General features: G+C 38.1%; 1 protein-coding gene across 1 annotated transcript in view; it reads left to right on the top strand.

The window, feature by feature from the left end:
• Positions 1-1,852: 1,852 nt before the first annotated feature.
• Ccdc141 (coiled-coil domain containing 141) overlaps positions 1,853-11,531 on the top strand; it is a 183,471-nt gene continuing 173,792 nt past the window's right edge. Inside the window, exons 1-2 of the mRNA XM_026392006.2 lie at positions 1,853-2,141; positions 4,235-4,357. Coding sequence (XP_026247791.2) covers positions 2,040-2,141; positions 4,235-4,357 — 225 coding nt within the window. The 5' untranslated portion in view covers positions 1,853-2,039. The remainder of the gene's footprint in view (positions 2,142-4,234; positions 4,358-11,531) is intronic.

Here is an 11,531-nt window from a genome sequence, read left to right as displayed (position 1 = left end):
TTTCCTCTGACTAGCCCTGCAGTTTCAGACACTCCCTGCTGTGTTCTGTGGCCCCTACACAGTCTTTCTTGAGAGGGGCTTTGTGGACAGAGCTACTTAGCCTGTGGTCCTTGCAGTGTGCTGCTGAAATGTCCCTTTCCAGTCCTCAGACCCTTTATGCAACTTGTGACACAAGTTTCTAGCAGTGAGATTAACTCTGGGTCAAAGTGCATGGAGGGTTTTGAGTGCAGGTCACTGTTTGCTGTTCTGGTTGACGAAGTACATAGTGGCTTAAGCAATACCCCTTTGGCAGTTTAGCTTAGGGTGTGGATATTCTGTGACACAGGTGTCAAGTCTTGCTTTTTCTTCAGGACAATTAGCTAAAAATGAGTTGCAATCTGTTTTGGTTTTGTGTGGACCAACTATGCAATAGCTTAAGTGGAAGCCTTCAGTATGCCAAGGCAATTCACTCTCTGCAGGCTCTCCAGTCCTGCTATAAAATGAAACCATTCATAGTATTTTCTACATTATAGCATGCTCCAGCTGCTGCTCTCAGGGCCAGGTGAAGTTTGTTCACTGGATCTGGGATCCAGGTGTGGTTTCATTTTACTGGAGCAGCAGGCAGATGCTGAGAGCAAAAGCCGAGGGTCACACATACACGATGGCAGAGCAACCATGACATGTTCTTGGAAACAAAAACAATTACTGAACATCTAGTTTTATGTAAAAGTATTCCCCCACCCTTTGATTCAAGAATATTACTGGGAACATTAGCAAAACAAGGCAATTTTGCTCAGACTTGTGAACATCAGACCTGAACCTGAACATGCCTTTAAACTGGGCTAAGGTTTTATACTGTGAGTGGTTGCATTTAACTTGTTTATTGCCACATCCTCCATTCTGGCTTTGTCCCAGAGATTTCCAAAGGTTCCAGCCGCTTTGGAGTCTCTGATGTGTTTTCATCTGACCTTTGACCTAAACTTCAGTGTTATTTTCAGCTGTTCTTTGACAAGGACTCCAACAGCTGCTGCTTAATACCACAGACAACTGTGACACATGAGGAGTTTCTAGCAATAGGATTGATCTGTGGATCTTGGGCTCTGATTTGAAGCCAGTTATAATTTTTCTTCTCAGGGGGTGGGGTAAAGAATAGAAGCCAAGCCAGTACAGTGCTATCCTTTTTCTTTTTTTCTTTTAAGTATACTTAGTGTTAGCCTTTAATTTAAAAATAAGATTAAAAACTCTTTTCTTGCTGCAATTAAAAGGTAACAGCAAAGCATTTTGCTTTCTGTAAGTAATTGTGAGGAATAATTTGAAAAAAAAATGCTCTTTGATGGAGCAGAACCGTCACAAAGAAATCTTGAAATGATAGGTATCTATTGATAAATGCTGGTTGGACTATTTTAAAAATGCTCCTAAGAAATCCGAGGCTCTGAGAAAATGTAACTATTCCACATAAACTTCATTTGGCAAAGGGCAGTAAGTTTTAGAAAAGCAGATTAATCTAAAAATATATTTCAAGCAATTTTGTGACTTAACCTCAAAACAAATACCAGAACTTTTAAGTACATTTTTGGTATTTTTATTTTTTCATGAGAGACTTGAAAATTTTTGAAAAGATTGATATCCAGGTCAATGACTTGCTGGCTTCAAAGTCCGTAGTTACAACTGTTTAGTTTCAATGGCAAAACTAATTTGGGTTGTCAGGATGTATTTTTTTTTTCCATTTGCTATCAAACATCAGCTGATAGGCAAAGAGCTCAAAGCTATCCTTCACTTTTCAGATAATGGCAAAAAAATAACAGGCACTTAGTGTTACCATACTAGGGGTGTGGCTCTTCTCTGCGATTGCTCCCCTCTCTCTCCTCTCTTATGATAAACTCAATGGGGCTGTCTATTTTTAACCTCCTGTACTTTACTTTCAGCAAAGTAATCAGTGCAAGCAGAGCTCTTTTCCCTGAATGAATCCAAGTAACCCTGGTGGTTCCTTTCTGAAATGACCAGCAGACGTGCATCTGAGCAGAGGCTGCCCAAGGAATAAACTCTGGTTGTAAAGTACCATGTCTAGCCAAGGAAGTCCTGGAGTGGAGTTTTCAACAACAACTGTCAGTTCAGTAGCTGTGCAGGCTGGAGACTGCAGAATCGTGATAGCTGTCATAAAGGTAAGTGAACAACTTTCTTTTTTTTTTCTGTGTGACTTGGGCTTCTTGCAGCATGCTGATAACCCTAAAGAGCACTGCACGCAATCAGCAGGACTCAGCACATAAAAAAAGAGCAGTATATACTCCTGCTTTCTGAAATCAGCAACTAAGAGAGAAACTTTTACTAAGTTTCAGCCAGTTTCCAGAGCTTCTCTTTCCTTTCAATTAGATAGAAAGCATCTAGAGCAGCTGAATTAAAAGACCCCTACCATATATTTTCAGTTTGGTCTTTAAAGGCACGGCACCTGGACTAGAGGGTCATGTTTACCAGCTGAGGAGGCTGGCAGGGCTGTGCATGGCTTGTGGGTTTGAGAGTAGATGTGAGGGAGGTGGGAGGAGGCAGATTAGAGGGTGGCACTGTTTTGAGGATGATGGAGCACAGGAGACACCTAGAAGGGGCTTGACTTGCACCCCATACAATACTGGTTTTAATGTGGTAACGGTGCTACTAAATCCTTGTCACATTGCTGGGGGAGTGCTACAGAAGGTGTAAAAAGCAGGTATGAAATTTGCTTCTAACAGTCAGAAGCTGAGGCCTCTTGGTGCTTAAATACATGTTTTATGTCTAGCAATTTGCTCATTTGCAAAGATAACCAGACATTTTAGGATTAAGAAGACACCCATGATTTTCCTCCCTATGAAAATGGCCTGTGAAACCTCTGAAGCACTGTACTTGGGTGGTAGACAAGTTACCATCTAAATAATCCAGAGTTTGCTAGGCATGTAACTCAGTGGTAGAGCACTTGCTTAGAATGTGCAAGGCCCTGGGTTCACAAAAGTACCACAATACCACAAAAGCAACGACAACAACAATGAGAGAGAGAGAGAGAGAGAGAGAGAGAGAGAGAGAGAGAGAGAGAGAGAGAGAGAGGGAGGGAGGGAGGGAGGGAGGGAGGGAGGAGAAGAATTCAGTGTGTAATGAAAGGAAACCTGGCAAAGGAGCTGGTGTTCACCAGCCAGTTACTTTCAGGACACCAGCAGACTTAATTGAATGCTTTTCTAGCCTTTTGTTAGAGCAAGAACAACAAGTCCTGTTTAACTGCTGCGAATTTTATGGTCATATGAAAACTCGTAACAGAAAAACAGAACTTGACATTGAGCAAAATGATTCATTATAGAAGCACAGAATGCAAAGTGTTCCTACAGAGGCCTATTTGCCTGTACAGGGGAGACCTGCCCCCCATGTATACAGGACCTCTGCTGACTCCCTTGCCCTTTGGTCTTTCTGAAGGCAGTAGGTGGAGATGAAGAGAATTCTGATGCAGAAGTAGTGAGAACTGATCATTTGTATGTGATTTAATGAGGCTTCCAGCAACTGTAAATTTCAGCAATTAAGGAAAAGAGGCAATTTTCCTATTTAAAAAAAAAATTAACTTTTCTTTTCTTCAAATGAAACATTCTTAGAACAGGATAAAGAATAATGTTTAGGAAATTAATCTATAGGAGAATCAGAGGCATGATGAACATAGGAGAAACAACAACAACAACAAAACCTTTACACTGGATAGTATTATTTTTAACTGAATTATGTTTCTACGAACGTTCCTTCACTGTCCCCTCCCCAACTCCTTTCCCTTACTTTTACCATCTCCGTATAAAATACACTTGATGGTATTCAGGGTGGAAAGTCCATCTCAGTGGACTCAATAGCACTGCCCATGTCCGATTGTGGTGAAGTTTGCATCCTACGTTGCCCACATGGAGTTTCACTATTTTTATGGAAGTTCAGTTTTGTGAGAATACAATTGTGTTAATTATCCTGTAACTTTGGAATATTCAGTAATACATAATTCATTGTATGTGTTTCTCATTAGGGAATTTAAAAAATTAAATCTACACTGAGAGATGAATTTATTATAAGAATAAAACATGACAAAGCATGCATTTATATTAGACCTGCTTGCTACATTTCAACTTAAGCAAGGCCTATCTCTATAGAAAGAGATTTCATATTATAACTGGAAATTAAAAAAGATAAAAATAGAAAAGGAGAAGAGTAAAGAGGAAGAAGCAAGGGGAACTAAAAGTGCATTTTATTCCATTTTTATTTTTAGTGTGGCAAATGGGTACGACTTCAATTGGCTGAATCACAGCCCAATCTTCTAGAGATTGGGAGCAGTCAAGATGAAACCAAAAAACTTCTTCACGATCATGAACTTCTTTTGGCCAAACTCAAGGTAAGAGCCTAAGATATAAAGCAGATGCAAATTAAAAAGAAAGAAAAATCTCGCTCTTACTTTTCATCTTTGAATCCATTGCTGTCACTGGTTATGGTCACTTTACTATGATACCAGATAAATAATGGGTAAATCTACTACTGTCACTGTGGGTAAACATCAGCATAGAGAAGTAACAAAAATTTTTTAAAAAATATTCCCTGATGTGATAGGAGATATTGAGTGATAATATTCTCACTGTGAAGAAATACGTTTTTTACACTCTGCCTCAGTGGAAAAAAAAAATCCATTTCTTGCATTCCTTGCTTCATACTTTTCAAATCAAAATGACAGATCCAAACTTCCTGCTGTTAATTAAAGCTTCTAGTAAGACTAATTTGGAGGCCTTATGCCCCTGTTGAACTATCAAAAATATCTGATTTTGTGCTTAGTATTTAGAATTCTTGAAGCCAAATAGTATTTTAGTAAAATCAGACTTGTTCCATATAGGTTGTAGTTATTTAGTAAAGGATCTAAAATTAACATTGATTAGAGATTTCCAAGTAAGGGACAGAAAAGGTCAAGGCCATACCATAATTTGTGGGGTTGAGTGTAAAATAAAAAATGTGGGGTCCTTTGTTCAAAAAAGCATCAAATACTTTCTTGATCTGTCATAGTTCGTTTTATTTGCTGCTTAATATCTGATTTCTTCAGGTGCAGGGTTATGTGAGTGCAGACCCTCAGGGATTCTCAACCTCACCCACAGCTCAGTTAGTATACCTGTGTGGACCTGACCGCATTGAGAAGGGATGAAAAGAAGATAGGACAACAGAGAGTTCCCATCCCCTGGAGGTGGAACTACATGTGCATGAGGCTCCAATTCCTAGCATATGCTCCACTGTCCCATGGGACTTCACTTATGAAACACAAATTCACAGAAAAATATAATCCTTAAAAATTTCAAGACAGAAACATGCAGAGCATGAACCCCATGGTGTCCCTTTCTGAAAACGGAGCCCTGTGATGAATTTCTTTGCTAAGATCAAAGAGGGTGATGGAGATTCACAGTCCTACATTTGCTAAGATAGTCTACAGTTTTGATACTTTAACATTACTGGCTTCTTTGAACATCCAGGCTGAAATTCATACTTGCTTTCTAGATTCAGATGCGGATCTAATCTACATCAGATATACAGACAGTAGTAAAAGTAACCAGGTAAATCAGACTGAGAAGTTGAAGAAATAATTATTATTGAAGAAGGAGACATTTGACAGCTCCTTGCTCAGGTCTCTTGGTTCTGAATTGTCTTTCAAGGTAGCAATCCTTATCTAGGAACTGGAATTATCAGGAAGGCTTGTGTCTATTAAAAAATGAAATTACAATCTGAAGGAGCATTGAACTGGGAATCAAATGCCTAAATTTAGCTCTAATTATGTTTCAAGCTAGTATAATTTTATTAATAATGCAAGGTGTTCCTGTTAAAGAAAAAAAACTGCATAAACTTGTCTTGAATACCTAATTCTACTAACTACGGAAGCCCAATACTTCCTTGTTATTCCTGCCCATTCCACAAAGTTTGCTTTCTCATAGTCCTCAGAGAAAGTGAACCTTTGTATTCACCTGGCAATGGTGGCTGAAGTTAATCTGGACTTGAAACCACATTCCTTCCCCAGTTCCCACTAATAATTCACACTAAGCAGCATTTTCTGTTCCACTGATGAATTGTGAGTGGTGGGGAGCTCACAGCAGTTTGGGTCTCTCAGGCTGCCTCTCTTCTCCCCTCATCTCTGTTCCTATCAAAGCAACTTCAGCGGGGGATGCTTTCTTAGGTGAAGCAGTACAATTGTCTTCAGCTCCTATACCTATTTGCTCAACTCAGAAGGGATTTTTCATTTAATGGAATCCCCCTCCTTAGAAGGAGCTTGTGGATCTGGATTCTAAATGTCTTATTGTCTTTTTATGGCTGTCCTTGGACTGTATACCAACTACTTAAGTTCTCTGGACTTCAGGATTATTGTGTATAAAACAAAGTGGGAAGACATGGCAGAATTTCATATTTATTGTGGATCATCTCATAATGTGCCTTGGAAACCATACTCCCTCCCTGCATATGCATCTAAAAAAAACAAGACCACAGAATAATCTTTTGGCTTCATGTAGGCCTGTAGCCATAACCTCTTAATATTCATCTCTTCCCCACCCAACTGCCACCGCAGGAAATTGTAAATAGTAGAATTATCTTCCAAACAGAATTGGTTCTAAAATTACTGGTATTTAAGAAAAAGAAAGTAAGAAAATTAAGGAAGTTATCAAGGAATCTGAAGTCTATTTCAGATATGCCAACTTTATTAAAATAAAAAATTATGAATTTCAGCTAGCAAATGAATAGACCACAATTTCAATCAATGTATTAGTTATTTTGCTGTTGGGGTCGGTACAAACTTAACCTATAGCAGAAATTTCTTGGATCCAAGTTGGTTTTTAATATGAAGATTTCAAAGAATAGGGCTAATACTAGTTTAAGAAGCCAATAATATTTAATATTTAATGTTCATTCCAGCCCTATCCCTATGCACAGGGCCCTGTGATTTGTTCTAATTATAAAGAATGCTTGGTAAGGGGTATTTGGGGTAGGGGGTGTGAGAGTCTGTGCTGAGGCTTCTCTGATTTGAGCACAGCACTGATCCTCTCTGGTGTTAGGGTCTATATTTGAAAAGTTAGGATAATAACAATTACCTTCACACATCTAAAAAGAAAATGTGGAAAGAGAAATGCACTGATATATAGAAGCATATGGCTCATATTGTGCTAATTCCTTTCGAAATGAAAAGTGGCATAATTATTATGTCAATAATGAATATATCAAAGTAATTTGGATGTTTAATTTAATAGAAAAGCTATTTTCTGCCCTCCATTGAAAGTGATCTCAAACCCTACTAATTCAGACTGAGGGGAAAAATTCAGGAAACAGAATTTTTATGAGTGTTTCTAATGTTGGTAATGTCTATACCCCAGAGATCTTATTTTGCTTTCAGTAACGTGCTTAACAATCCCAGTGGAGTATCCAGAGGAAAAGGTCTTCCTTATTTTCAGTGGTGAAAACAGTCATGTGGAAAAAACTTTTGACTTCCAAAAGGCATCTGGATTCCCAAATCATACTGAAGTAATTTCTAATGAGAAAGAAGGCAATCAGGAAAGAGAACAGGAGTAGATGTCAGTCAGGCGAAGAGCTGCCTGGGGAACATTGTACCTTCAGGTGGGCACAAAATGGTGGGAGGAAGCAAAAAAGGCACCAAGAGAATGTCACTGAGAATGTTCCGCCCAGTGTCTTTCTTCCAGCTACATTGTTAGTGTCCAAAGGAATTAGCACAATATGAGCCAAAGAAAGCTCCTGGGCACTGGCTCTTGTATTTGTAGACATGTGACATCAGCTTTCATTGAAGAATGAGCCTTCAGAGTATAAACACTAAAAAAATTCACCTCTGATTTGACTCTCATAAACCCATTAGTTTCCTGGTTCTCACTAAATCTCTGACCCAATGAACACTTATTTTTGTCCTCTTTCTGTTTCCTGAGCTAGAAGCAAATGTACTATAAATAGAACGTATTAGTAGTAAAGCTAAACATTTTATTGAAACTTGCTTTGACTAAGAGACTGTGAACTTTCCTGCTGTTAAGCTGAAGTATTTACTCAGAGTGCATTTCAAAAATATTTTTTATTGTGCTAAAACTTATGTAACATAAGATTTACCACTTTAACATTTTGGTGGTGTATAAGTCAGTAACCTTAAATACATTCATTGTGTGTGCATCCATCTCTACTATCCTTTTCCAAAATTTTTCTTCACCTTTAACAGAAAATCTGTATCCATTAAGCAGCAACTCCCCATTGTGACCTCTGCTTATAACCTGTGATGGACTTTTTCTATGAATTTGTCTTTTCTGGGCACCTCATATAAATGGAATTGTATAACTTTTGTCTTCCTGTGTGTGGCTTAGCTATTTTACTTAGCTTATAACATTTTCAAGATTTGCCCATATTGTAGCATATATCAGAACTTCATTTCTTTTTGAATAATGAATAATAACAATGAATAAGTAGATAATGAATGATAATATATTGCAATGATTGAGTATCCCTTGAAATGTTTTGATTTCAAGGGTCTTTTTTTTTTGGAATATTTGTGTATGCTTAATGAGATATCTTGACCATAGAATCTGATTCTAACTGTGAAATTCATGTGTATTAGTTGTACCTTATTACACAGAGCCTACAGGCAATTTTAGACAGGATTTTTGTTGTGTCTGCATTTTCACTTTGACTTATCACATGAGGCAGATGTGGAATTTTCCACTATGGGTTCATGTCATTGCTGCACTTCTGATTTCGGATGCTCAACATGTAGTACATTTACATATCGTCTATTTATCTGTCCACAGCAGCTATATCATTTTACATTTCCACCAGCAATATACAAACATTCCAATTTTCCACATCCCACCAAAGTTCGTTATTTTCTATTTGTTTCTATTTTTAAATTGTAGCCATTCTATTGCCTATAAAGTAGTATCTCATTGTGGTTTTGATTTGTATTTCTATAATGAAGAAGGATGTCAACAACTTTTCATATGCTTACTTGTCAATTTTATATCTTCTTTGGTGAAATATCTATTCATGTTCTTTGCCTATTTTGAGATTAAGTTGTTGGTTTGATTTTTTTTATTGTTGAGTTGTAGGAGTTCTTTATATATTCTGGATATTAATCCCTTATCAGATATGCGATTTGCAAATATTTCTGGCATTTTGTAGGTTGCTTTTTACTTTTTGGATAATCTCTATTAAGAACATATTTTAAAGTTATATAACTTGAGTTATAAATATTTGAATATTAGAGACAGTTTTATAGCATGTATGTTGTGATGTCATAAGAGGACTGTGTCATAGCAGTGTTTTACCCTAAGTATTGATTTCATAGAGGAGATCCATTTCCTCTCTTTCTCTGCTGTCTGATAGGCCCGTAAGATCAGGAATTATACTCTCTCAGAAGTGTTAGGGAAGCTTGCACCTATCTTTTCTCTTCATTTTTTTTTTCCTTGCAGAAGTGAGGAGAAAGTGTCTCCAGGCTGGTGAGACTTGGGGATGAAGTGGCCACCATGGAGCAGCCAGCCTCAAGGGCTCTGTGAAGCCTTTGTCCACCTATGGGCTCTAGATTCTTCTTTCTTCTTCTGCTGACCTGGCCAGGTGTCCCTACCTGGTAGAAACAGGCCACAATCCCATTGGGGACAGCTAGGCCTCAGGTCCAGTTCTCTCATAGGCAGGTCCCAAGGGCTAGATTTTAGGGGGAAAGTAGAAAGCCAACACAACCCCATCCTTTAGTCCATCCTCACCAGTAAGAAGAGCAAATATTTTGATCCATACTTGACCCTGATGTCCAGGAGCCCAATCTTGTCTGCCCAGCCAGAACAGATTACTCTTTTCTATATCTATAATATTTTCATTTTTTTTTTTTTAGAATTTCTGCTTCTCTAATAAATCAACTCATATCAACACTTCATGGAAAATGGATGTATCTGAGTTCCTGCCTATCAGGAACAAATTATGGTAACAAAATTATAGGCTCTCTAGGCATAGCATCATCTGTGCTATATTTTATTTGCCAAGACAGGGAAGGCTTTTACGTAATTTTAAGAGACGGGACACAGAAGGGCCTATGGGGAACGGGAGGCCCACACCATATTTCTCTGTAGCTGAGCAACACCAGGTGACACAGAGTCAGTAAGGGAAAGAGTCATCCTCTACATTTCTGCTAGAAACAGAGCAAGGCTGAGGTGTAGCAGATACTGACAAACCATTGGGCAATTTTAGAGAGATCCAATTCATAGGAAGATTATAGCAAAGATAACTTTAAATTATGTGGCTCTATTCCCACTGAGAATGGAAGTCTGCATCCCTGCCAACCATGTAGTAAACCATCTTGGAAGCAGATACTCCAGCCCCAATTGAGCTTCTCAGCTTACCTGTGTGGAATAGAGACAAGCCTTCTCCACTGAGCCCTGTCCAAACTGAACAAAGAAAGACTGCTGCTTAGGCAACTAGGTTTATTATCCCACGAGAAAACAAGATGAGAGGTAACAGCAAGGGTGCCATCCTCTAGGATTTTGAAGGTAGCATTTATGAAAGAAAAGACACAGCAGAAACTGAGGATGTGCTCAGTGGTAGAGCACTTGCCTGGCAGGTGCAAGGCCTTTTGTTCAATCCCCAGTACTAGGGGGCAAAAAAGGCACAGGCATAAGAAAACAAGAATTCTCATGGGGAGACAGTTGAGAAATGACACTGAGTTCCTCTAAAATAAGAGCTGTTGTGTTGGAACTAATAATAAGTAAATGAAAATTCTAAAATTTGTGAATGATTCACTTTTTGAAGAATGAGTGAACTATATGTATTCTGACATAGTTTATTGACTAGAAGGAAAAGGATTGTAGTTATGATTCTAAAATTTTATTTATAGGGATATGCATAAAATCTTATAGGTATGTCATGGAAGGAATTACTGATCTGTCAGGGAAAGTCAGGGAAAGCTTGATGGAGAAAGTGGTATCTGAGCTGTCCTGAAGATGGATATGTGTATTCCAGAGACCAATTTAAAGGAAAAAAATGGAAAGAGATATAAATATTTGCAATATACATGACAACCAAAGGTTAAAAATCCTTCAAATTGATTAAAAAAAAACACAAAAACCCCCCAAAATAGACAATTCACAGAAGAGAGGCAAATCATCAATAAACATGTAAAAAAGTGCTCAATATCAATAGTAGCCCAAGTAATTGCAAAAGATTATTTCCCTATATTACTTGCCTCTTGCTTAATTTAAAATTTAAAATATTGATTGCATCTAATGGCAGTAGGATGTAAAGAAAAGGGCATTCTCCTGTGCCATCTGGGAGACTTCAGATTGACACAGCCATTTGGAAACTAGAAAGCATTAAAATGCAAAATGCTTACATCCTGGGACCCAGCAACCTCACTCCTGGAATTTGTTCCTAGCAATGAAAGCACTGCTCAGGATATAATGAGAGTAATGCTTTTGCTGCCACATTGAGCATCTTTACACTTCTTTTTCCCCTTTGGTACTAGGAATCAAACACAGGGATACTCAACAATTGAGCCACATTCCCCAGACCTTTATATTTTT

Source organism: Urocitellus parryii, chromosome 1 (assembly GCF_045843805.1).
Source record: "Urocitellus parryii isolate mUroPar1 chromosome 1, mUroPar1.hap1, whole genome shotgun sequence".
NCBI lineage: Eukaryota > Metazoa > Chordata > Mammalia > Rodentia > Sciuridae > Urocitellus > Urocitellus parryii.
Note: the sequence above shows the minus strand (reverse complement) of the source record. Positions and strands in the feature narration are given on the sequence as shown.